The sequence below is a fragment of the Trematomus bernacchii genome, unplaced genomic scaffold (assembly GCF_902827165.1).
Source record: "Trematomus bernacchii unplaced genomic scaffold, fTreBer1.1, whole genome shotgun sequence".
NCBI lineage: Eukaryota > Metazoa > Chordata > Actinopteri > Perciformes > Nototheniidae > Trematomus > Trematomus bernacchii.
Window position 1 is genome coordinate 196,644 of NW_022987646.1, and position 26,222 is coordinate 222,865.

The 26,222-nt window shown below is 37.9% G+C and overlaps 3 protein-coding genes across 5 annotated transcripts; 1 reads left to right on the top strand and 2 right to left on the bottom strand.

Annotated features, from left to right (window-relative positions):
- Positions 1-404: 404 nt before the first annotated feature.
- On the bottom strand, positions 405-7,156 carry LOC117485514. The gene is made up of 8 exons (XM_034134078.1): positions 6,965-7,156; positions 5,749-6,021; positions 4,947-5,252; positions 3,849-4,130; positions 3,415-3,572; positions 3,230-3,328; positions 2,899-2,943; positions 405-2,262 (listed from the first exon to the last, which is right to left on the bottom strand). Exons 1-8 carry the CDS (start codon positions 7,002-7,004, stop codon positions 2,098-2,100), a joined length of 1,368 nt encoding a protein of 455 aa, XP_033989969.1. The 5' UTR covers positions 7,005-7,156; the 3' UTR covers positions 405-2,097.
- Positions 7,157-11,931: 4,775 nt separating this feature from the next.
- On the bottom strand, positions 11,932-16,675 carry LOC117485507. Of its 2 annotated transcripts, XM_034134069.1 has the most exons (10): positions 16,434-16,672; positions 16,244-16,289; positions 15,355-15,503; positions 15,086-15,218; positions 13,675-13,947; positions 13,287-13,592; positions 13,027-13,187; positions 12,854-12,940; positions 12,550-12,582; positions 11,932-12,405 (listed from the first exon to the last, which is right to left on the bottom strand). In XM_034134069.1, exons 1-10 carry the CDS (start codon positions 16,482-16,484, stop codon positions 12,235-12,237), a joined length of 1,410 nt encoding a protein of 469 aa, XP_033989960.1. In that variant the 5' UTR covers positions 16,485-16,672; the 3' UTR covers positions 11,932-12,234. The 2 variants fall into 2 exon arrangements, with proteins under 2 accessions (XP_033989960.1, XP_033989962.1); XM_034134071.1 differs by lacking the exons at positions 15,086-15,218; positions 15,355-15,503 and having other exon boundaries at positions 16,434-16,675.
- LOC117485506 lies at positions 16,306-25,870 on the top strand. 2 transcript variants are annotated; one of them, XM_034134068.1, is made up of 11 exons: positions 16,306-16,409; positions 19,487-19,544; positions 20,611-20,625; positions 20,709-20,839; positions 20,918-21,053; positions 21,220-21,504; positions 22,041-22,379; positions 22,475-22,656; positions 23,606-23,707; positions 24,555-24,653; positions 24,732-25,870. In XM_034134068.1, the coding sequence occupies exons 2-11, from the start codon at positions 19,493-19,495 to the stop codon at positions 24,957-24,959; spliced, it is 1,569 nt and encodes a 522-aa protein (XP_033989959.1). In that variant the 5' UTR covers positions 16,306-16,409; positions 19,487-19,492; the 3' UTR covers positions 24,960-25,870. The 2 variants fall into 2 exon arrangements, with proteins under 2 accessions (XP_033989959.1, XP_033989958.1); XM_034134067.1 differs by lacking the exon at positions 16,306-16,409 and adding an exon at positions 19,019-19,199.
- Positions 25,871-26,222: the final 352 nt, after the last annotated feature.

Genomic DNA, 26,222 nt, shown 5'->3' on the forward strand with positions numbered 1-26,222 from the left:
CTAACTGCTGTTATGATTATTATTTTTTAAAGATATACTTAATAATCCCAAATAGGGAAAATGTTTTCGTTACATCAGCATGTAAAAAAAGTGTTGTACATAATTAGAAAGTAAAAAACAAACAGTTATACAAAGTAAACATCTCAAAATAGAAGATACAACAGAACCAAAAGAGGGAAAATATAGAAGTTGAGCGTAAAGAAAAAATATGCAAAGTATCTGATAAATAAAACACCATTGAAGGGCTAAATTACAGCTAACACAATTTAAAGTGGAATATTATTTACATTTAGTGTGCAAGAATATGTCAAATAAATAGAAATGTAAAATGTACAGTGTGAAGTTATAAATCCATAAGCAACGATCTGCTTTCTAGTTAGCCAAAACAACTTAAAAAAATGTAATCGTGTGTAATAACATTTATTGCACCTCACACAAATGTATATTGAGTAATGCACTTATGGTACAATGTTGACATAAGTGCAGTGCAGAGGTGTTTTTATGCCATTGAAATTATGTACAAGGCAACAGGTGCTTGTGATTTTACTATCAAACAAACACTTTACAAGACACATAATATACATTAGCACATTTAAATATGTGTATGTGTTTGAGACTTGCCTAAGACAATGAAATACAGTGGTTAGTACATATACATATTTATACATAAACATCTACAGCTCCTTCAGAAGTTAATTTAATTCACATATACGCTTAACTGTATAACAAATAAACGTTTTAAATGCACTCAAGCTGAATTACATGCAGAGTGCCAAGCAAATGTCCAAATAACTCAAGTAATATGAGGACTTTTAAACTTTTAAAGAGGCCCTATTATGCCTTTCCTGGAGTGTGTTTTATAGGTTTTTGTGCATGTAAATGGCTAACCAATCAGAGAAGACTGGGCTCTGGTTTCAGACAGAGGATGAAAAAAAGGCAGTATGAGAAAAAATAAAGCACGTTTGAACATTAAAGCATGTAAACATGTCCTAAGAGAGGCACAAAATGCAAATATGAACCTGAGCATTCGCATAGGAGTAAATACAGAGAGCTTTGCATCAATTAAGGCAACTTTAGGAATGCTTTCTACCTACAAATATTCAGTTAAGCTCCAGTAAATGGTTCATCCCTGACATAACTGCAAGCACTTTAAAGCTATTTATTCAGAAATAGGAGAAGCAAATGAGCTATTTGAGTGTCACTCATGAAGTGAGGTAGGAAAGAGAGATTTATCATTGTAAAAGTTCCCTTTTGCTTTTGGTATGGAATGTGTGATCCTCAGGCACAAAGTCATATGTACTGGTCTGTAAAACTAAAATAACAGCCAGCAGCAGGTTAGCCTAGCTAGCCTAGCCTAGCTGGATTGCGGCTGTGTGACACGAAAAAAAATGGCGAAATCGTGTTGGTGAACACGAACCAATTGATTCATTTCTTGACTATAACACGAAATGCCGTGAGACTGTGTTGCAAATGCACACTGCTGCTCTTCACTATTGTTCGCAGTACCAAACCATTATGGACTGCTTCCTTTTAACAACAATAGTGGTATGTTTGCATGTTATGTTAAACGTTTTAAAAGATCCTGTATAACCTTCATTTTTATAGTTCTGTGTTCACCACAGCAACCACATTGTGACTGGTCTTGCCACCTGCCATTACGTAGCCAAGATGGTGATTGTTGAGTGTGAGAATTCTCCAACTTCCACAACTTTTTGACCATAACGAGTGTGCCTTCAGGCGGGTACTTAGTGCTCAGCATTTTGTCAAACTTCTTATGGTAAATGTACTTATACACTTAACTACTAGGTACTAAAATTAGGTCCCAGCAACAGGCCAACCGATAGCTTGGCTAACTTTACCTACTGGCACCTCTAAAAGCTCACTAACTAACATCTTATCTTGTTTAATCAGCTAAAAAAGTATATAAACAACAGAACCAAGTTTTACAGTGGTTTATGGACAGGACTATTTCTTGGCTGGGACCAGTTTCCAGCTGAGAGTCCAGGAAGCCTCTGATGAATACGAATATTTCCCAAAACTTTTGCCATAATATGAATGAGCTTACACATTTGAGTGTATCTTTCAAAATCAAGGCTCTCAGAGGAAGTTGAGTTTGCTTGAGGTATAAACATCAGAGATAGTTGAGTCTGAACTGAGTGGGGGAGCGGAGGGAAAGTTCATCCCCTTCACCTCGAACCGCGGCTCAGGGTCAGAGTGGACGGGGAAAGTTGGAGCGTCTGTTTGCCCTGATGCAGCAAAAATCTGCGAGACAAATATGTCAAAGATGTATCACAAGCAAGATCATATTGAGGCAAAACAGATAAATGAAAGACTTAAGTTCATATATTACATACTGCTGTTTAAAAAGAGGCTACATGGAGAATATTTTAAATAAAATGATAAACTAGCATGAATCCATTAGTTTCAGAATATGCTATCGGCATATGAAAAAAACGAAATATACACATTCAGGAGTTAGATGCTGGCAGGGCAGCTATATGAGACTAGAGTACTCAAATGAACAGTAGAATAATAGTATACGAGACTTTCTAAATTCCGCCAACATGGATGGGAAATGAGGAGAAAGCGTACCCCTGCTTAGGATTGGCTAGACTGTTTCCAACACCAGTACACTTTAATATGATATGAAAACTTTTGAATAGAAATATTCAATACGGCTTTGATGGGGTGTTTTCACTCAGACAAATATATATATTTTATATAAAAATATTGCAAGAGCCATTAAGACCACTGGGGAGAGATTACCGACTCTTGTTTTACTGTCAGGATATTGTGAGATTTAGCAAATAAGATAAGTTATTTTAACTAATGTGACCAAAAGAAGTTGTAAATAGATGTTGAAAAATACAATTCCGCTTTATATGAATTATTTCATACCTCAGAATATGTTGGTGGCATCTCCACAGAAGGATGATTGTGTATCTGTGAAGCAAAACATAACGTATAAGTAGTGGAGAGGGAAAAGCATTAACGGAGCTCAAGTGTTTGAGAAAACAAGAGAGATTCAAGATCCAAAGGCTTTATTGTCATCTGCCCAGTAGCTACAGTGTGAATATGGCAATGACAATCTTAGGCTCCATAAAACAATAAAACACATGTACAAATAAAATACAAATAGTGCAAGAAGAAACAGATTAGAAATAAAGTAGAATAAAATAGTGCAGATTATGTAGATAAATTCACTGTTTGAAATGCAACAGACACTAACCAGCGGGTCGGTGGGCGTAAGAGGAGGCTGAGCGCGGTAAGGGGTCCCAGAGGGCTCGCTGACTTGATCTGGCTGCAGTCGAACAGGCTCAAGGTCGTACTGTATAGAATGACATTACGGGGAATTTGTTTATGAACAACAATACTAACAACGGCATACCATAGTGTTCACACAGGTAGCCTCACCTCTTCGTATGGCACATCAGGCTCAGCAGCTTCAGGCTCAGATGTCTTGTTTTTGGAGGAGCTGCCTTTACAGCAGCAGCGCCTCACGACATACACGAAAAGTGAGGAGAAGAAAACACCAAAACTAATACCAATAGCCGAATGCTCAGCAGGCGGTGCTGAAACAGAGTCAATGGGCAGAGAAATGTAAAGATGGTGCTGACTGATTGATCATGTCATTTGCAAGAATGTGTGTGTATACTTATATATTGTAAATATGCTGCTTTGGTTACAATGCGAGGATATCCTGCTTTTTTCTGATTCGTGTCATTGTAAATCTTTCTTGGACATAAGAAGAAAGATGTCGACAGGAGGTCGATAATAGCAAACAGTTTTTAGTGTTGAAATTCAAACGCAGTCATTCGACACTTAAAGAAGATGGGCAAGTTACTTACCCTCCATTTCTAGTATCATCACTAAGGCTGTGTCGCCATCCTGATCCCTGATCTCATAGCGTCCCTGGCAAGACATCTGGAGGTCTTCCTTTAAAATCCCACATGGCTTTATCAGTTCAAATCCGCTGCAATCAAATTCATACAAATTCCTTTGCAGCTTGCCACGAAGAACTATATCAAACGATGGCTCTCCGAAGAAGTGAATGTTGCAGTCTTTTGGTTCCAGATCAAAATTGAAGCTGAGTTGTGCACCAGCCTTCAGTTCAGAGGTCCTAATGGTTGCTGGAAGACAGTAAGCACAAGACTCTTCTGAGAACAAAACACTCCTCTGCATGGTTTGGTTATTTGTGTACTTTTTAAGTTTTGTCTCTCACACTTGCTGACAGGTGAGAAAATTGTTGTTTTACATTACATTACATTTCATTTAGCTGACGCTTTTATCCAAAGCGACTTACAATTACCAATTACAGGGACATTCTCCCTGGAGTAACTAAGGGCTAAGTGCCTTACTCAAGGGCACACTAGTGGTGGTGTTCCAGGCGGGATTTGAAATCACAACCTTCCGATCTTCAGCCCACCTCACTATCCATTAGACCACCACTACCCCTTGTTGTTGTTTTCAATCTTTGTGCTAAGCTAGCACATGTATTGTACCATTATGAGAGTATCTAACTCTCCGGCATGTTAGCAGATGAACAGTATCCAAAATGTTGAACGGTTTCTTTTAACTCATTTAGATTTGAATATTATGGCTACAAGCACTTCTTCCTTCTGGAGTGCATCAATATTGCACATATTGAGTTTGTCTATTGGTCCCTTAACTGAAGGAATCCCTGTTTGAGAGATGTACAAGGGAGTCATTCTGTTAAATACAATAGATTAAAACTAAAAGCTTGGCTAAGGATAAAACTAAAAACATTTGAAGTTTAAGAAGCTACTGATGTTCATTCTGAGGTACTTCAATTCAGCTATAAAACATGATATTAAAGAGCATTGGCACAACACACACATTAAGCTATGTATAAGGCTGTTTAGGACTATATTGTACACCAATAACAGTCATCTGACACTTAATGGAAAAACACAAAGGTTACTTACGGTCAGCTACATGCAGATACACCTCTAAGGCTGTGTCATTATTCTCATCCCTGATTTCATAGCGTCCCCTGTATGTGTTCTGTATGGCTTCAATGTAAATCCCACATGGCTCATTCAGATCAAACCCTACAAGCCCAAGTTCATCCAAATGCCTCTGCAGCTTGCCTCGACGGACAATCGCAACCTCCGACATCCTCCTCCTGAGTTTGCCTTCTGGGAAGAAGTAAACGTTGCAGAGGTTTGGTTCCAGTTTAGCAGAGAATCTGAGGTGTTTACCAGGACTCTTTTGAAAGGACTTTGTTTTTGCTGGAAGACAGTGAACACAAAGAGAGCATATAAAAGCAATATCTTAAAATCTTTTCAGATCAAATAATTCTACCGTAGAGTATTGGTTTTCAGTATAAGTTTACAGTTTAGTCTTTCATACAGCATGCTGGCTTTTAAAGAATTAAAGGAATAATCTATCGTTTTATTGCAGAGAGTTTAGAAGGTTAACACCCCTATCAAAAAGATAAACTGATTGTTCTTTTTTATGGAAACAAATCATGTTTCTCTACAGCTTCTTAAAATAAACTATTGTACATGCTAAAGAAATCTCAGGAAGCTAAATACAAGGGTTTTTTAATTATGAAAAGCTTCTTATGAAAAGCCTCATTTTTTGCTTCCTGACATTCAGGTCGTACCATGCTAAGTATACAAACTTTAAAGAAACAAGTGTGACACCAACACTATCTTGACAAAAACAAGTGCTAGGATAGGAAAATGTATTTGATAAAAATTGAAAACTAAAAAGGATATTTACCTTTTACCTCAATTGTGTAGGTTGACAGTTCATTCTGTTCTTTGCCTCTGAACCTATAGTGGCCCATGTCTTTCTGAGTTAAATTATACATCTCAAAGAAGATACCCGTGTTTTTCAGCCTTCCGTCCAACGAGGTCAAAGGTTCACCCCATTTCCACAAGATGGTCACATTTGAGCTGAACTTGCGAGTGAACTCAAAGGACTTGGGCTTTCTGGGAACCAGTAAGTTCAGAGAGTCTCCATACTCTACGTCATAACGCTGCTCTGCCAGGCCTAGAGAGGGCAAATAGTTAAAGGTTATGAATGAACCCAGACACACACAAACATACAAGCATGGATGCTTATCATAATTAGTATTCAGCCATTTTACTAAATATCAACCATATTTAACAATTTACATATATTCATCACTTTGCTTTTCTGATTTGTTAAATGCAGCCAAAGTCTTATATTTTGAATTGTTTTTCTATTTGCCAAGAGTGATGACAGCAGAGGCAGCCAGTTAGTTAACCTTCACGTAAGCTAAGGTTAGAAAGCTATCTGTTACTTAGCTACACCTCATGGATAACTTTAGCTAAGTTATTAACCAAGTTAGTTTGTATAATTGAGCCTATGGTCCAAACAAAATGCATTACAAGTAATAACATTTTTCTAAATCTGATAAATGATTGTGAATTAATGTCACAGCATTGTTTTTGGCAGAAACCCTGGATTACTTAAAGGCAACTTTTGTGTAATGGTAGCAATATTAAAACAAAAATACATAATAAAAGTAGCTCCTCCTATTCAATATTTAGCTTGATTTAAAGATTTTTTTTAGCCAACTGTATTAACTAGTTATTGTTTAATTATGGATGTAGTTGATGTTATAACTCAAGTGCACAAATGAATATCTTGTGCAGGAAACATGTAATGGGACACAAAACATTATAAAAGTTAGCAAGAAAACGATTATGTTATTGCATTTAATCTAATGCAGTTTAGAAGTGCTGTATTGTATCATTTTAAGTAACTATTTACCAGTGTAAAGTAGCATTCATTGGAAATAACGGCACACATAATTGTTTAACTGAGTAACGTTTATAGTTACGTTCCACCAATCACATGATATTGGGCTCCAGGCTAATTATTACTAACTGTTGGGTACAACAAAACTTAAAGTACAAAGATTTTGTCTTAAGCAGCTTTAGGATATGTTTACACTTAGGCTACTCACCCATACAAACAAAGGCACCCAGCAACAACAACACTATCATCGTCTTCCGTGAGAAACACCTCAGCCGTGTTCAGTGTAGGTCGGAGCCAGTCGTTATTATTCAACATTAAACTGGGTGCAAACACCTCGCGGTGTTGAGACAGACCACAAACCCCGTACTCGTTTTTAGTAGGTTTTCAGGCCGGGGGAGGGGGCTCACCTCACCCACAGGGCGTTTCTGCGGATGCACACATAATGCGTTCAAGGACCATAGGAAATTACTGACATCTATTCATTCTCGTTACAAGGTTCCTAAAGTGCCAACATGGCTGAGTCACAACCTTTTTACAGTCTATGGTCACAACAAGCCACCAGGCTCAGTGGCAGTGGTGGAATAAGTACTCAGATGTTTTACTTAAGTAAAAGTAGTAATACTACATTTTACTAAAAAGTACGTTGTTACAATTAAAAGTCCTGCATTTAAAATCGTACTTGTAAAAACTATTCCTTATTCCATGGCACATTTAACATTTTATAATATTGAGTTACTGAGTTATTATTATGATTATTGATGTGCTTTTATCACAGCTTGTAAAGGTGGAGCTCATTTGAATAACTTGATATATATGGAGCTATTTCAGGGTCATAAGTTTTGATCATTCAAAAAAAATACAATTTATTTGAAAGTTCAAGTTTTTATCCTGAACTTTGAAAAATACAATGATGTATTCAAAATAAAAATAAGTATTTGAAATCATTTTTCAGGTTGAATATTATTTTCATTCAGTTCAGCAATTTTTTTGAATAAAATATTTATTTTCAGATTTCACTTTTATACATATTTTGATATTTGAATCCTTCTTTTTTTCAGTTGCAGATTTTTCGTTTTCAGATTAAAAAAAATTATTTTTTCAGTTTCAAATCTTGTTTTTTCAGGTTTCACATTGCTTTTCACCTTCAGATCGTTTTTCACTTCAGATCTTTTTTTTTCGCTTTCAAACTTTTGGCCCTGATGTTGCTTGGGGGGCGGGGCTTAGCAAAGAGTAGTTTGGCATCCTGAGTGACAGGCCTCCCTCTGTCATGTTGCCTTCATGGATGTTAGGTAGCGCGAGAAATAACTCAATACTTTCTACAATACTCCCGTGATTGGTGGTAAACAAAACTGATACCAGCGTCAAAGTTCCGTTAAGCGAGCTGTTGAGCATCGTAGTTGGCAACAATCAAGGTATAAGCGCAATAAACTGCTAGAATGTGAAATTACGTATCCGCAACGAGCCAGCAGGTTGTTTTGGTGGACCTGACGCACATCCCCCGCTGTCTCACGGAGAGGTACCGCAGCTCCTTCCTTCCTGCAGCGGTCAGACACAACCAGCACAGCCCCTCCCCGCACAAAACAACACAGACTATAACATAACACCTCTTGTTGATAAATACCAACTATGTGCAATATTTGCAATATGTGCACTGTGCAATATATACCTGGCTGCTAAATCCGCAGAACTGTTACAGGGTGTGTATTATGTAAAATGTGTAACTTTAAAAAAATATATAATTTCTTTTTTTAATCTTTACTTTTTGTATGCATGCTTTAGGTAACATTAAGCTGTCTTTGGCTCTTGTCTGCTGTAACAATGTAAAGTATCCCCTGGGGAACTAATAAAGGTGTTCTGATTCTGATTCTGATCGCAAAAAGCAAGCCAATACTATGCTGCGTTCATGGAGCTACGTGGAAGTGGGGAAGGACAACGCTTAATTGCGGATACGTAATTTCACATTCTAGCACAGTTTATTGCTCTTATACCTTGATTGTTGCCAACTACGATGCTCAACAGCTCGCTTAACGGAACTTTGACGCTGGTATCAGTTTTGTTTACCACCAATCACGGGAGTATTGTGTAAAGAAAGTGTTGAGTTATATGTATCGCGCTACCTAACATCCATGAAGGCAACATGACAGAGGGAGGCCTGCCACTCAGGATGCCATGCAACATCAGGGCCAAAAGTTTGAAAGCGAAAAAAATAGATCTGAAAGTGAAAAACGATCTGAAGGTGAAAAGCAATGTGAAACCTGAAAAAACAAGATTTGAAACTGAAAAAATAATTGTTTTGAATCTGAAAACGTAAAATCTGCAACTGACAAAAAGAAGGATTCAAATATCAAAATATGTATAAAAGTGAAATATGAAAATAAATATTTTATTTTAAAAAATTGCTGAACTGAATCAAAATAATATTCAACCTGAAAAATGATTTCAAATACTTATTTTTGGTTTGAATACATCATTGTATTTTTCAAAGTTCAGGATAAAAACTTGAACTTTCAAATAAATTGTATTTTTTTGAATGATCAAAACTTATGACCCTGAAATAGCTCCATACTACTGGTGGATAATTACCCTATAATTATATGTTAAAGTTGATTTAATAATTGATTTATATTTTGTATTAGCTAATAGTCTAAATCTAAAAAGTAACTAAAAGCTGTCAAATAAATGTAGTGGAGTAAAAAGTACAATATCGGCATCTCAAATGTAGTGGTGTAGAAGTATGAAGCACAAAAACTGAGATTGAGAATACTCAGGTAAAGTACAAGTACCGTACTTGAATAAATGTACTTTTTATAATATCAATCATGCTTGTAAAGCAAGGACACGATGGATGCTCAACTTTGTTTTCCCAGGGAGCGTGTTGGAAACAATGTTAGGACACCAGGGGTCAGTTATTATGCAAATATGAATTATATTGAGGATTAGAGGACTTTTAGCTCAGACCTCTGTCAGGGGTCTTCTCTAGCATTAAAAAACGTTTTCCAATAAACAAGCTTGATTTATCAATTTTTGTTTGAATATACTGTATTTATATGTATTTGCTTTGTAAATTAGAAGATGTAGGGAGAATCACCCAGCACAGGCCTTAAACAATTTATTATTTGTTAAACTCATTTCTATGTTAATAGGCAAAACTATATTGGATAATATTTGATTGATACACATTTTCTTAATCTTTTGCTAAACCAGTGGACAGAACACAGCAGCCGGTAAAGTAGATGTTTAAGCTGGAGTCAATCACTTGTGTAAAGGCACATTAAGATAATCATTAAGGGTAATCGATTAAACTTTTGGTCCATACAATAAGAAATGTCCATGCATGTACAGAGGTGATGTACTTAACCTTGTTTGATCAGTTTAATAACCAAATTAGTCAAATAGAAAATCAGAAAATCTCCATTAAAAGTAGAACATTGTCCTCCAGTTTGTGGATAACCCCTTTAATGGTTTCACAGAAACACAGCCTGTTCTGCTACATCTAGAATTAATCAGATGTAATCAATAGTGGGAAGCCCCTTGTAACGTGCATGTGAAAAAGAGACATGTGACATGATGTATTTTCAACAGTTCCCTTTATAATTCAAAATAAGAAGGTATAAGACCACATTCATCTTTTTGAAAAAAACAAAAAACAAATTCTTAAGTGATCAGAAAATATAGGTTTATTGCAAAAACAGGGTTTCAGTGCCCTCACCAAGCAACATGAAGGCAATAATAGAGAGACAATAATTACAAACCATAAAGAGCTTATGAGCTTATGTATGCACCGTCACATTAAAGAATAATATGTTGGTTATTACTGTATGATTGTGTGAAAACTTATACTTGTGTTTCTATTGTTATATACACATGCATGCTTATACTACTTGACACTACACTAATGCAACAATTTAGTTTTGGATACAATTTGACACAACATTACATTACCTTGGTACATACAGGTAATTGCAGCTTTTCTCTGGGATGCAATACAGTCCAGTAAGGCAATTCATTTTTTAACATTCAAAAACCAAGAGAAATACTATATTAAAAAACTTCATAGTCAAAATATAGTAACACCTTTTTACATGCAGACATGTGTTTGTTTTAATTTGACTATGACTCAAAGCCACAAGAAGAACTTATGGTCTAAAAGCTCCGCTTTACACAAAATCTACAAATAGACAACAAAATATTTAGAGGCTAACAGTTTCCGGTAGGATTTACATTTTGACAAAGAAAAACACCAATAAAAAAAGATCACATCATTTCTAAACACGTAATGATAAAGCCTCACAGGCACGCTGATACATATGAGGCAGAATTTGCCCAATGGAGATATGAGACAACCATATAAAAATATTGATATTTGTATGTGTTTTTTTAATAAGTTTCTAGTTATTGTGGTTTTTATCTTGTTTTTAAAAGGTGGGGTAGGTCATTTGGAGAAACCAGCTCGAGTGCGCTAGAATTTGAAAATACACAGCCGGAAAAATCTGCCACTTCCTTACAGAGCCCCACCTCCAACACACACGAACGCGCACATGACCAATGAGGGCACGAGATAAGTTTGTGCACAGATGGAAGGCTGACAGGCAGGTCGGCCATCCAATCATTTATTTTATTTAAAGTAGTGGTTCATAATCCCTGAGTGTTTAAGTCTGTTTTAAATCCTCTACTTTCTAAAATCTGCTACACAGATTCACTTCCAGTCCTCACAATACTGTCATCTCTCTATGCCCTGCAATATATTAGGCAGTATGGCAAAGGCAAAGTGTACATGATGCATTTTTTTAAATACCCTGAGTTAATGGCATTTATATTGAATATAACACAGATATGCTGTGTGTAATGGCAGTTCCCTCTACCATAACAATACAGTGTGGAGCTACAGTAAGAGACCTTTGTTCTTCTTACCTGTGAACAAAATACCTTGATCATTTGTAGGAACCAATTTTAATTGATTTATGTCTTAAAATTAAAATGTACCCTCTACTGTTGGGTAGCAAAGAGTTATCAAGAGTTACATTTTTGTTACTGGAAATTTTATTTCCACATGTATATTTTCCACATGTATATATATATGTTTTATTTTTAAACTTTTTTTAATGCTAAATATTTCTTTTATTTCTGAAATATATTAGATTGTTTATTTCTGTGTATTAATTTCATTGCCTTGTGTTTTTTATGTTGATGCAACGCAAACATTTCCAAAATTGGGATCAATAAAGTACCTATCTATCTATCTATCTATCTATCTTTTGAACTGGTCTCAAAACCCTTTGTTTACAGCAGGTTTTTGTTGGTTTTTATCCGACAATCAGGTGATGTGTCAACAAAGTGTGTATGTGTGATGTCTTGCTTTATACACGTCCCTTATCTTGTACACCTATTATGCAGACCTAATAAAGAACTAATTAGGATAGTAACAAAGCACAATGCTGAATGAAAACTCAGCATCTCTGGACATTTTCATTTGGCTTCTTACAAAAAGTTGAGTTTAGCAGAGGTATAAACATGCGGGAAATTTGATTCTGCACTGAGGGGGAGAGGGGAAGTCAGTTTCATCTCAAACCTGGGCCCAGGATCTGAGGACAGGAAACTAGAGCCGGGTGCGGAGGCTCCATCGACTTCTTGCCTTCCTAGAGGAGCACCCTGAGAGCCGAGGTGGGGGAAATGAAAAATTACGTGTTAATGAAACATTGTTAGAAAGTTCTGCCTTCGAAGAGGCAAACATTTATGTAAGAATGAGGGCTCTCTAGGTGTTTGTTAAACAAATATTCATGTTTGTGTGTGTACCTCAGGCTGAAGGGGGTTCACGTGGACATTCACCTGTAAGGAAAACCAATACACAGGTTTCAGAAAAAGGAGAACATATTTCTTATGGGTCTTATAGGACTGCTGTCATAATACTTATGAAAGACATTTTACTTTGACTTAAAATATTTTCAATTCATCGTCGCGATTAAAAGCTCCCTTTCTAGTTTGATAAAAATGTAGGTGATGGGAAACAAAATCTCCAACTTCAAATCATAGGGAGCGAATTTGGTACTGAAGTGCGGGGGGGCACCTCACATTTAGAAAACCATTGTAAAACACCTACCGACGGCTCAGCTGTAGGTCCTCTGGGAGCCTGGGAATAAGGCTGATATTGGTAATTGGTAGCAGGTCTAGCAGGTTGATTCACAGCCTGCAATTAAAAAAATGATTTTTAAGTAAAAAATCAACACATTTTTAAAACAGTTGGACTGAATTCCTGTTCGATGAGGCACTTACAGGGTAATACGATGCAGGTACAGTTTCAGTGGGAGGAGCCGTCTCCACCACTTTAGAGGAGCTCTTTTGACAGCAGCACTTTCTCACACAGCAACAGCAGACTAACAGCGCCAATAATATTCCGACAGCAATACCAACATAAACAAAAGTATGTTCTGGGTCTGTAGGAGGATAAAAAGGGGGAGGGGGAATATGTTAAATCAAATAATCGTGAACAGTTTCTTATTACATTTTTCCAAAAATAATGTGCTGTTGCTCACCCCCGTATACCACCAGCTCCACAATCTTAGCCAGGTGGCCACCCTGGTCTCTGAACTTAAAAGTGCCGGAGTCAGAGACTTCCACAGAAGAAATCTCTATGCCATACGTCTCAAGCTGAGTCCTATCTGGTAAAGTCCAACGACCTGAGTCCGATTGATACCCTCTGTGCAGTCTGCCTGCTTTCAACAATGTTTCCTCGTACTTCTCCCCCTCAGCTTTAAAAGTGACAGTCCACGGGGTGTCAGAAAAAGGATAACGCATGAGTAGCGACTCTTGCTCCTTTATTTTATAGTTTTCCTTGGTTGCTGTATATGAAAAGAGTATATAATGTTATAACATTTAATCAGATATGCAGCTGTCTGAATATTCACATTAAGCTTCAATCACCTTTTACTTCGAGCGACACCCAACCCAGCAAAGCGTTGTCTTTTCCTATGGTGTGGTAGAGGCCCATGTCATCCTGATTAAGGTTTTTCATTTCCCAGGTACCATGCTTCAGCTGCCCTCTTCCTCCCGTATTTGTGGCAGGGTCGGAGCGATTCCACAGGACCTTTGGCAGGTCTACACTTTGAAGGGGAATGAACTCCAGGTATTCGGCCTGTCTACGAATATTAAAGGAGTATGATCCCCTGTAATACTTTGTTACCTTGTCATTACAATCTGAAAAAGCACGTACAAACAAAAAACATGTTAGACTTATTGCACATATCTAATAGAACAAGCGATTTCCAAAAGGGTTTTCTGATGGTATAGAGCAGGGGTGTCAAACTCAATTTCATCGGGGGCCACATCAGCATTATGGTGCTCAAAGGGCCGGGTTGTAACTTTCAATCTCAATTCAATCTTTATTTATATAGCACATTTAAAACAACCTCAGTTGACCAAAGTGCTGTACAGGGAACAAATGTAAAATAACACAATAGGAATAAAATAATAAAACAATAATTAAAGGTGGGGTAGGTAAGTTTGAGAAACCGGCTCGAGATACACTTTTTGTTATATTCCATGGAATGCTCTTAACATCCCGATAGCAATGAATATCTTAAGTGCTTTGACAAAAAAAAATCCATAAAAAAATGTCATCTGTGGAAGCCGTAATACTGTAAAAAGCACGACCAATCATTTTAGCCGGGCCGGCTAAAATGATTGGATGGCCGACCTGCCTGTCAGCCTTCCATCTCGTGCACAAACTTATCTCGTGCCCTCATTGGTCATGTGTGCGTTCGTGTGTGTTGGAGGAGGGGCTCTGTAAGGAAGTGGCAGATTTTTTCCGGCTGTGTATTTTCAAATTCTAGCGCACTCGAGCTGGTTTCTCCAAAATTACCTACCCCACTTTTAAAAACAAGATAAAAAGCACAATAACTAGAAACTTATAAAAACACATACAAATATCAAAATTGTATGTTCAACAAGTATTAAAAGCCAGTGCAAAACTTTAATAAATATTAAATATATCATATATATAAAATAATGTATTATATTACATTATTGCCTCTGCATTGGATTATTATCTGATAGGGTAATAACTTCGTAATTAACTACACCTGAAAGCAGAAGTCTAGGGCAAATAATTGCACGTGCGCACGGCACAAAATGAGATGCATTGTGGGACATGTAGTTTATGGACAACGTGCTTCTGTAAAGCGGCATTCAACCGTATAATAAACATGTTATATTCTTTGCAAGCTCTAGTGGGCCACATACAATGAAGTCGCGGGCCGCATTTGGCCCACGGGCCTTGAGTTTGACACCCCTGGTATAGAGCCTTTAAATATCCAGTATAGTGTAATATTCTCACCTATAACTTCCAGATGAATGATATCTTGTTCGGTATTACCATCTTTTGATACAGAAAAAGTTCCTTCATCTCTTACTGTCAAATCTGTGAATTGAACTGAGGTCAAGTAAATTTTGAGGCGTGGGTCCTTTGACTGAATTAGAGAGGAACACAAAAACATTTAATCAGGACAGAGAGTAGATTCTGTTAACTCAAAACTTGGTTCGCTATGACTTTTGTCATTTTCCAGATCTTGAATGTCATTGCGCTATTCAAGAAAATGTGCTCACCTCTCCCTTATCCATCACTAGCTTGCGGGATCCTCCATTACTCGGAGTGAAGAACATCTGTCCATTGAAAATAGGTGGTGTATACATAAATGGCATTTTTAAAAGGCTGCCATAGCACTTTTCTGTATTTTCCAACTGAGCGAATGAACCTTAAACAAAAGTGAAGAAGAGATGGATTGGAAGGAATGTCAAGATAAGTCAGATACAAAGCATCTGAGAACGTGCAAAACATAAACAATGTTCCTTCAAAAGTAGGACTACCCCTTGTACTACTTTTTATAGCAATATTTATAACTTCACCATTGAGTTTTAAATAACTATGACCTGTTTCTGTTACTTTAAAACATGAAGGACGGATTCTCTAATCACTGCTACTAACATCAATGTTAAAGGTAGGGTAGGTAAGTTTGAGAAACCGGCTCGAGATACACTTTTTGTTATATTCCATGGAATGCTCTTAACATCCCGATAGCAATGAATATCTTAAGTGCTTTGACAAAAAATCCATAAAAAAATGTCATCTGTGTAGTACTGTAAAATAAGCACGACCAATCATTTTAGCCGGCCCGGCTAAAATAACGGGATGGCCTACCTGCCTGTCAGCCTTCCATCTGTGCACAAACTTATCTCGTGCCCTCATTGGTCATGTGCGCGTTCGTGTGTGTTGGAGGAGGGGCTCTGTAAGGAAGTGGCAGATATTCTCCGGTTGTGTATTTTCTAATTCTAGCGATATCGAGCCGGTTTCTCAAATGTACCTACCCTACCTTTAATGTCTATATCTATATGTGTCATTAGGGGTCACTAAGCAAGGATTGCACAACATCATTTAAAAGTCAGATGGGTTGTATCTGTAGCATTTCTTCTGCAAAGTAATAGGATTCATACTCACTTCCAAACGTGACGCAGGAAAGTGTCAGGTACAGCAATAACATGTCCTGCAGAGAGAGGACACGCTTTAACTCGCATGTTACATTTTAACACGATCACAACGTTTATGCAAGCTAACACAGCAGAAAACTGAACAGCAGAAAACACAACATGTGAAAAAGTGACAGGTAAGACTTTTTCTTTCTACTCACTGAAAGTAATTTCCTCTGTGTTTCGGGGAATGTGTGTTGTTGTCCGGACATAAACCAGTTGGTTCGATAAGGCGTGGCTTGGTTCTTCTTCTTCTTCTTCTTTGCTTTAATGGCGAGTCGCAACCACTTGGAGCATTATCGCCACCTACTGTTGATTTATTGAATCTTCATGTTAAATCTTTGTCCTCAGACCAGTGTTTTTGAGAAACTTGAAGATCAGGGTTGCGTTCGAATACTCCAAAAAAACAGCTCCTAAGTTCTAACCCTATCGTCTATTCCTTGACCTCGGAGTGAAACGTCATGGGGTTAAGGGATAGTGGATAGGAGAATTCAAAAGGATTTAGGAGAAGAGACTGCGGCACTTTAGAGAATCCGACTGCACTTTCACTATCCGACGTGTTTATGATGCGCCAGCAGAGGTCATAAATGTGCGCCTGCTGCTGTGGGGAAACTATGGAAACTACAGTTTTCTATACAGCGGACTACAACATGGATGTTTAATAAGAACGAGGGACTACTGTAAACTCATCTAGAGACTCTGCACCGTGCTCTGATGCTGTTGTTTTATGCTTTATGAACGGGGACAACAGAGAAACATATTCTTCATGACCAAAGTTGGAATTGAAATAAAAAAGGAAAGTGAAACTTATGCTCGTCACCCTCTCCCTCCGGTCCACATTAATACAAATGATCCCAATACGTATGATTGTATGAAAAGATCTTAAAATCAATACAAATGTATTTATTATAACGGTTAGTCCTTAACATCTATCACTGTGTATATCACCATTCAAACATCTTTTAAAAGTTGAACAAACCCCACACAGCTCAGTAAAGACTGTGAAATGTTGACTTTATTTGATCATTTCAGTCAAAACTAACGTTCATATTTCTCTTTTTGATTATAATACTGATGAACGTTCAAAACAAAGCACTTTGGCAACTTACCACATACGTTTTAAAATGCTTAATAAGCACCGTAACTTTCATGATATCATTTCTCGTTCATAATCGGTTGTTTCCGTGAACGGCCGACTGTTGTGTGACGGCAAATGCTGCGGCCGCAAGGCATTGTGGGGCAGCATTTTCTCCTCTCCTTTCGGTTAGGGAGGTCCAGTGGTTCCTAAGCTAAAGGAGGTTATAAAGGAAGTTTGAAACCTCCTTTCCTTTTAATTTAGAGAATTCGAACGGCACTTATCATGGCTGCCACTGAGGGACTTCCGGGTCATTTCACTCCGTTAGGAAGGTTCCTAAGCTAAATGGACTATTCGAATGCAACCCAGTTATTGCGTGGCTTTCTTCTTCTTCGTTGGTTGTTAATCGGCTGTTGGTATCCAACATCTTGCATCAGCGCCCTCAACTGGACACAATTCTACAAATCTCCCAATATAACAAAAAATATATAATACAAATAAATATATCAACATTTTCCATCAACCAGCCCTACCCTGAGGGGGCATGCACTTCCTGCCAGTAATTCCCATAATGTCCCCAACTTTCTCACAGCATCAACAACTTTTTCTATTCTCTCAGTTTTCCTTTCTGCCTCAGCAGCAGTTTATCATCTTGGCGAGAAATGTTAAGAACCTAACCTTGATCTTTAATGATCTAACACAAATAATGTGCTTCCTCCCTGATCTGGGCCTACTTCTTGAATCTCTGATGTCCTGGCTTCTTCTTCGTGCCTTACCCTTCTCTTCAAACTAACATTGATGGTTTATCCACATCACTTATCATCCTTTTCACTAATAACACTAATAATTGTTTGTTTGTTTAAAATAGCACATAATATTCTTAAAAAAACGTTCTTAAAAAGTTGACAAGTTATAACTGTAAAATAGGCCTATGCTGTAAAAAGTATATTAGCCTATTTCCCTCTGAACTGCAGTACAACAGAAGTAAGTAATAAAGTTGAGGAGGTTTCATTCAAAATGTTACATACAACATATATACTGTAAAAAAAATACACTAAAAAAGTTTAGAAGTGATATGGACTTTTCTTGTAATTTATGTAATTTATATGAAGAAATAATATGTAATTTATTTTGTCATTTTTTGTATTCTAAAATGTTTTGGTCTGGTGGTAAATATTATTTAAAAAGAACAACGGGAAAAACAATACACCTTTAGGATAAGGACATTTTTAATAACCTTTATATGGATGGATTTACAAATATTGATTTTTGTATGCAACTAATTTTGTTTTAGGGACATTTTCATATTCCCAAGAGGAACTGGATTGACTCTAAACCATATTTTGTAAATCTTTACTTGGAATAACAATAATATGGCACCAGTATTACAAATATAAAAAATAAGAAGGCAAAACCACATTTGTATCTGATAAATATTTGTATTTGAATACTACCTTATTTTTTATTTATACATTATAGATAAATATTATATATATATTTTTTTTTTTTACTCGTTTACACGTTTTTTGTGTATAACGTATGATGATGTCTGTTCATATATATTTTCTCGAATAATAATACAACAAATAGTACTTATCATTTGATGGAAAGCCCAGTCAGGAGGATCCCACGTTGTAACGGTGCTCTCTCTTGCACCAATAGCGTATTCATACCAAGGACCTGGCAGGAAATCCAGGCAGACGTGACGTCTCTTGCGCAGGAGCATCGCCATAAATAAAACAGGGGGACCAGTGCCCATGCGCGCTCTGCAGAGGACGTTATCCTCTTATCCATATTCACACAAACACTCACAAATATCCCGCGGTGCATTTATTCTTCATACATGCTGCAGGTGAGTTCTGTGTAGATGTGTGTCACAGACTATGTGATTTAAATAAGTGGCGACCTCCTGGTCGCTGTAAATGTTGCGTTCATCGAGAAATGTTGGACACCTGCGTGGACATGACTTCAGACAGCAGCGTCATGGATCACTGTGACAATATTTATGTCTTCTTGATGTATTGCTCTGCAGGAGGCACCTCGTCTCTGATCATTTTAGATTTATGATCGCAGCTTGTTCAGAGATGTGATGTGAAGGTGGGGGTGGATGTCTCTGTAGACTAAACACTGTCTTTACAGGTGAAGATGTCCCCCTGTGTCCTGCTCACTGCCCTTTTAGCCATTCCTTTTGCTGTGGGTAAGTCCATGCACATAGTTTTGCTTCCATTTTGATTAAGACACCATTTGTTATTTACACTCACTTTGTAAGGGACTAATGGATTAAACAATTGTTAAATTACTAATGCTTTATGTATTACTAAACAAAATAATCTGGTTTCCATGTTGTGAAATTTCCCTTCACTGGTGTTAAACTTTTTTTCTTTTTAAATGTGGCAATTATATAGTCTTTAATGTTGATAAACCATGCATTGGTTTCTTACAGTTTCCCTATACAAATATCAGAGTCACAGATTTCACACTTCCCAAGAATCTGCCATGAAGTGTGTCATGCAATTATAAATGCAAATTATGTTCACAAATAAAAGGTTCTTAACCTAATCTCCAAAATCCATGGTTTTTTATGTTAATTTGTTGTTGATAATTGGATTATGGTCCAGATAATCCACAGCTCAGCGGTCAAACAGTCTATGCTGTGAGGGTCTGTATTTTGCATAAACAAATTCATGGGGAAAACTCATCTCCAGATTTCTTTTTTGAAAAACATTATAATTATTATGTTTTGGACAGAATTGCATACTGATAAAAGAGTGAAAAAGCTGAACAATAAACACCACATCATGGGAAACCAAAAGCTATAGCTTATAGCAATTTAAAACAGACCTCTATATATATTAACTATACTAATGATACTTGATTTGTATGGCAATTTTCTTATCAAAGTGAACATAGAGTTTGTATAAATTCTTTAGTTTTAAGATGTAGCCTCTCTGATCTCAATAGGCAGAGTATTTAAAATGTAAAGACTGAGCAATCCTGTCTCTCTGGTGCCAGAAAGGGATCATTGGTGACCTTAACAAGGGCTGACCTGCATGGAAAACTGTACCTTTACCCATAAGTCTGAACATTATTATATGATTTATTAACCATCAATTAAGTAATTAATCCTTGTACAATTTATAAATCCATTACAATGGTAATTGGAAATTCTTATTAGAAAGTGGTACCATCGTGTCTTGTATTTGAGGCCTATCCATTTTGCTTGAGAAGATGCATAATGATATTACATTTTTGTCCCTCCGTAGGTTGGGATGTACCAAGTGAGTCAACTTTCATCCAAAATCTTTCCCCTACAAAACATAATCTCTGTTGAGGTTGCTGACACTCTTTACCCCACCCGCAGGTGAAAAAGAGGAAGCCCAGATGGTGTGTTCCGGTCGGGATTTTCGTCTTCCCGTTTACTCGACATCCAGAACAGTGACTTTCACTCCAGACCCTGAGGGGCCGAGGCGTGTACTGCTGGACAAAACCATTGTGAGTGGAAGTTTGTCAATGCTTGTTTATTTTGACATGTGTACAGATTTCCAAAACCTATTTACTTTACAACTGCAGGTTAAGGACCCACGGTTTGAGTGGACCAGGGATAAGATGCTAGTCCTGAGAGAAGTGACTCATGAGGATCAGGGACTTTACTCCATCAAACTGTCCTCTGGTTTCACCTATGAAGCTGTTCGACTCACTGTTTCAGGTACAATAGTTTCCTCTTACCTTTAAATCCATCTTCTGCCTCGTTCATGGCTTGGATTAAGTGTAAGAATACTACAAAATAACAATATTTATTTCTGAAATTAGCTGGGAGTTAAGAAGTAACATAAATTCAAGTATATCACAGTTTACTCTTTGTCCTGCTTCAGAATGCATTAAGTCCCATCACAGATTCTACGGGCAGAACTTTGAACACCACATCCCTGAAAATGGCTCCCTTCTGGAGTTTACTCCCTGGGGTGCTCCACCTGAGGCCATGCCGGTTGTGCTGTGGAACCGGACGGACCCTGAGACCAGCGATGCGGGCCGGGGGCGGCTGCTGCGGGCCGGGAAAGTGTGGGTCGCAGAGAGAGTGACGCAAGCAGACCAGGGGAACTACACCGTGAGAAACGACAGGGGGAAGGTGGTGTCCCGCAGCACCCTGACTGTCCGCGGTGAGCAGAGAGAGAAGATTAGACGATGGGTTTTAGGAATCGTTTGACTTTACAACAGGGAGTAGGCAACTTTTTGATAAGCTGATCAACTTAAAAAGTAATCGGCTACCTTTTTGTTTACTGTTAAAAGTCATTTTTCATCCAAATATGGCAGAAAATGCTGTTTTCAGCCCCTCAAATATGGAGGTTTTTCTGCTTTTCACTGTTTAATATCGTATTAAACTAAATACCTTTTGGGTTTTGAATGACAACAAAATACTTTTAAAGGGATAACCTTGGACTTTGAGAAACAGGCATGGTCATTTTTCACAATTTTCTGACATTTTATAGACGACATGAGCAATTTGAGAAATCTAGAAAAATAATGTGCAGACTAATCAATAATATAAATAATATTTAGTTAATGCCCTGTTTAGGAACCTGTCATCTATAACATTTATATTTTATCTTTCCCTTTCCACCTAAAACCCTTTCATATCGCCACATTTCCTTCATCCTGCACCCATCTCTGTGTTCATGCCTGCATGTGAATGCAGGACGCTCCCTTAATGTCACCCGCTTCTCCAAGGAGTCTCTAAACCTGCCCCTCTTTCTTCCTGTCCCTCATGCACGCCTCATTTTTACCCCCACCCGATACCCTGACGAATCCTCCCTGGGCCCTTATGACCCCAAGCCCCCCCGTGGCCCTGTGCAGCTGATCCGCGAGGGCCACATTACAGACCACGACATGCGCTACAGGGGCCTCGTCTCTCTGGGCAGGAACGGCACCCTCAATGAGGTCGTCATAATGAGGCTGAGTGCAAGGCATGATGGGCTGTATGAGATCAGAGATGTGGATGGAAACCTGGTTTCCTCCACCTGGTTGCAGGTGATCGGTGAGTGACAGCATGCTTGAAATTAGAATTGTTTTGCATCTGAATTCTTCGCTCCCTCACGCTCATCCTGATATTCGTCCCTCTGATCTCTCCAGAAAAGGGAGGCAGATGGCGAACATTTCTCAAGTCGATCACTGTCCCTTCTGGCATGTTTGTGTCCCTGGCTGGTTTCCTCCTCTTCATGAGGCGATACCCAAACTGCAGCCTGTCACAGATCATCTCCAGCCTCCGAGGAAACCGCACGCTACCAGCCAACCCTCCGAGGGTCAACATCCAGGTAAGGAAATCAGGATGTCTTGGTTAGGGTACTTCTGGCTGAGATAGCTGTTCAGGTATGAGAACTAATATGTGATGTCCATAACTTTGTTTTTATCTCAGCATGTTACTCATTACAGTTTCACATTTAAACATGTTCGTTTGTAGTTTGAGGTTTCCATGAGTTTATAATAATTTCTGGTTATAAATACATTTACAAAGTGAACATTCAAAGGATCAATTACATACGTAAAAAAGGAGGGAGTGTGTATGCAGGCAGGTTAGGTTAGAAAAAGTAGTGTTGGTTATTAAATAATGTCGCCATGTGGCCACATGTAACGCCATGTGGGTAGTTCATATGGAACAGATCAAATGACCATATGGCATTAACAGGGCCATTAGAGGACTCTAACACTTTATAAATCAAGGCTTTTGGAGCTATACTGCATATGATATAATCCATCCCTTAAAGCTTTCATATACTCTTAAATCCATATGCTGTGTGAAGGTGGCTAGAATGAAGCCTCCATTCATTGAAAGTTTTTCTAACAATAAATGTGCTTAAATATAGATCAACTCTTCTGAGTCCTTGTTTTTGATTAAATTCTGAGGTAATTTAATCTGGAAAAGGCTGCATATGAAACATATAGACAGCTATCAAATTGAAAAACAAACGTGAAAAATGAGCAGAGAAATTATACAGACTATGGTAGATAAATGCATGTGCCACTAAAGGGCTCTATCTCTCTCGAAGCCACTAAATGTTTATTATTTCCTAATTTGTCATCCATCTGTAGGTCATAATATGTTGTTGCATGATTACAAAGTGAATGTATCACAATTAGCATTAAACCTTACTATAAAGCATGTGGGTTAGTTTCACTTCTATAATTTGAAACCAGTTGAGCTATTCTCTGCGACCAATTTAGCCGAGTATGCAGACTTGAATGTGTCTGTGTTTGTCTGTGCAGGACTACAGCCAGCCCAGCCCTCAGCCCTCGAGCTACGACAGTCACCCTCAGCCGCCTGGAACACCGAGAAAAATGACCCCCAGAGCCAGCCCCTCTCATACCGTAAGGCCGACTGTCTTGTTATGAGTTAGCAGGCTGTGTGTATTAGAATGGTTAAGGCCATACACTGGAGGCAGTAACATCGTTATGTGAAAGTCCATTTTAAGAGTTTGGGCGACATTTAGGAGCTGGCTTTTACTGTATTTTGTCTGTATTTATTTTTTATAAATTCCCCAAATGCTTTTTTACTCATAATTTGATAAATCTCTCCGGTACTCTGGTAGCCCTTATACACCACACTTTAGAGTTTCTTTCCTATTATTGTTTCGTAGTTTTTTTACCAAGGGGTTTGGTCATATATTAATAAAAAGCAAATATTATTATTATTTTATTACATCGCTTAGTTTAATACTCGATTATGATTGGTAAATTCAGAACACGTGACACGTTGTTAATCCAGTAGTACAGACCGCTGTCAAGGATTTCTTGACTGTTGCTAAGGATCAAGAAAGAGAAAGTAAAAGAGGGTAAAAGAGGGTAAAAGACGGTGCTGGACGTCAGATAAATCACCAGAAGTAGGCAGAGAGTAAGTAAACACTAGGAACACGGTATGGGCTCTGCAGTGTTTAAGGACTTGTTAGTGGATCAGAAACTGTGAACAGAGTTGGACAGTGCTACCGTAAAGTTGTTGCTGTCGCAGTTCTAGACGTTGGTGCGCCGTGGAACGCTTTTCTTAGCGGAAGAAATACGATCATAATGACCGCCTCGCTGCACATTATCCGGCTTACATCCGATATTGATATCTATTAGTTAAAATGTTTTACCATATTCAAGTGTCTCCCCTTCAAAAAATATTGTGTTTTTGTACTTGTACCATTATGTGCTTGTGTACGGCTGTTTGTATTTCCAGGGTTACTCTCCGGTCATGATGGGAAGTTCAAGAGCCGAGAACCAGGAAGCACACAGATCACCAGCTAGGAGCTCCCCATGTCATAATATAACCACCGAGGTAATACCCCACTCCAGCTGCATTTCTACTTCACAGACTCAAATGTTATTTTCATCGTGTCTTTTCATTCCTTCCTAGCGGCACACATCTCAAAATGACGAGGAGGAGAGAAGGATTTCTTTTCCAGTGCCTGGGGCTTCGGACTGCCTCCACTCCTCAGAGGACTGTGTTCAATTCCAGATTAAGAAGGATGGAGATACAAAAAGGTGGAGCCAATCACAAGGATACTTCTCCACACTGCCACTAGACACAGAAACCTCCGACTCATGCAGTGTTTACACTTCAGAGAAACTGAACTTCTTATAAATCAGAGAATTGGAGCTCGAAAAGGAAAATAAAAACCGTAAAGCATGGAGAAACTGCACTGTTTCTCTGATTGAAGAACGTGATTTTGGAAAACTTCACCTGTGCCTTTTGCATTTTAGTCCAGTTTTAATGGTTTGGTATTAATATTGCATGTACATTTTCTTAATATGATTTTCTACAGCATGAGTTGAGCATCATCCTTCCGGTCTCATATTACACATTTCTTGACACTGTTGATGGTGCTTCTGAAATCTCCCGCTGTAACCTACCTCAGACCCTCAGGACCAGTATGATGTGCACTGTATTTGCTGAGTGTTGATACGAGTATGTGTGTGGTGTGATCTCTAGGGCTACCTAGAAATTAAAGTTGTGGTATAAAAGTTTGCAAAAAGGAATTCTTAAATACTGTACAGTAATAGAGAGTTAGTTGACGTGTTTTTCTTCATCCATTATAACCATTCCTAACTACAACCATTCCTAATGACAACAACATTTAAATATCATGTTTAATGTCTGCTATGCAGTCCAGTGATTTTATACCCTCAAGGTAACTGTTGTATTAGTACTAGGGAGAAGGGGAGGAGAACAACATTAATATCTGTATTTTATTCCAGCTTGGACGACATAGGGGAATGGAAAAATGTGTGTTAAGATTGAGATAGACAGGCCGAGCATGGTCTGGCACTGCCAATAATCTAAATCTATGGTTGGCTTTATGTACTCTTGTAAACTATAAGGAAATACAATTCCCAATATAATTGTTTTTTTCATGCTTAGCTATAGCCTATCTATCTGTAAACTCTACAAGATAATATCTTATGACCAAATATTTAGTAGAAAAGGTTGGACTGCTGCTTGTCATTTTTTTGGACTATCAAAATGTCATCTCTTAAACAATAAATATATCTTTACCACTCTCATTTTGTATACATTTCCTCCTATGCTCTTTGTTTGGATGTAAATAATATTTATTTATATTATGGATGATTCTGCTGATGTGTTTTCTTTAAATGTACAATACTTCAGAAAGTGACAAATGGCCATCAGTTCACATAACGATAGTTTGCATGTTAAAATTGCAAACCCAAAGACAGTGATGCTAAATTACAGAGCTTGTGCAAGATAGGGTGCTGGGTGGCCTGCAGACTATTTTAATATCAATTTGAATTTTAAAAAGGTGCTGGACCAAAAACCTTGAATGACCACCTCCTAATTTTGCAAATGTGGCCTCTATAGGCAAATCAAGTTGAGCGTCTTGGCCTT

Coding starts and splice junctions, on each gene's coding strand:
- LOC117485514 (XM_034134078.1), bottom strand. CDS start 7,004: ATGATAGTGTTGTTGTTGCTGGGTGCCTTTGTTTGTATGG. Junction 5,253..5,748: donor CTACACAATTGAGGTAAAAG/GTAAATATCCTT, acceptor ACTGTCTTCCAG/CAAAAACAAAGTCCTTTCAA. Junction 3,573..3,848: donor GATGATACTAGAAATGGAGG/GTAAGTAACTTG, acceptor ACTCTGTTTCAG/CACCGCCTGCTGAGCATTCG.
- LOC117485507 (XM_034134069.1), bottom strand. CDS start 16,484: ATGTCCGGACAACAACACACATTCCCCGAAACACAGAGGAAATTACTT. Junction 15,504..16,243: donor TTCCTGCGTCACGTTTGGAA/GTGAGTATGAAT, acceptor CTTTTGTTTAAG/GTTCATTCGCTCAGTTGGAA. Junction 13,593..13,674: donor GGTGTCGCTCGAAGTAAAAG/GTGATTGAAGCT, acceptor TTTCATATACAG/CAACCAAGGAAAACTATAAA.
- LOC117485506 (XM_034134067.1), top strand. Junction 22,380..22,474: donor CACCTGGTTGCAGGTGATCG/GTGAGTGACAGC, acceptor TGATCTCTCCAG/AAAAGGGAGGCAGATGGCGA. Junction 24,654..24,731: donor GTCATAATATAACCACCGAG/GTAATACCCCAC, acceptor ATTCCTTCCTAG/CGGCACACATCTCAAAATGA.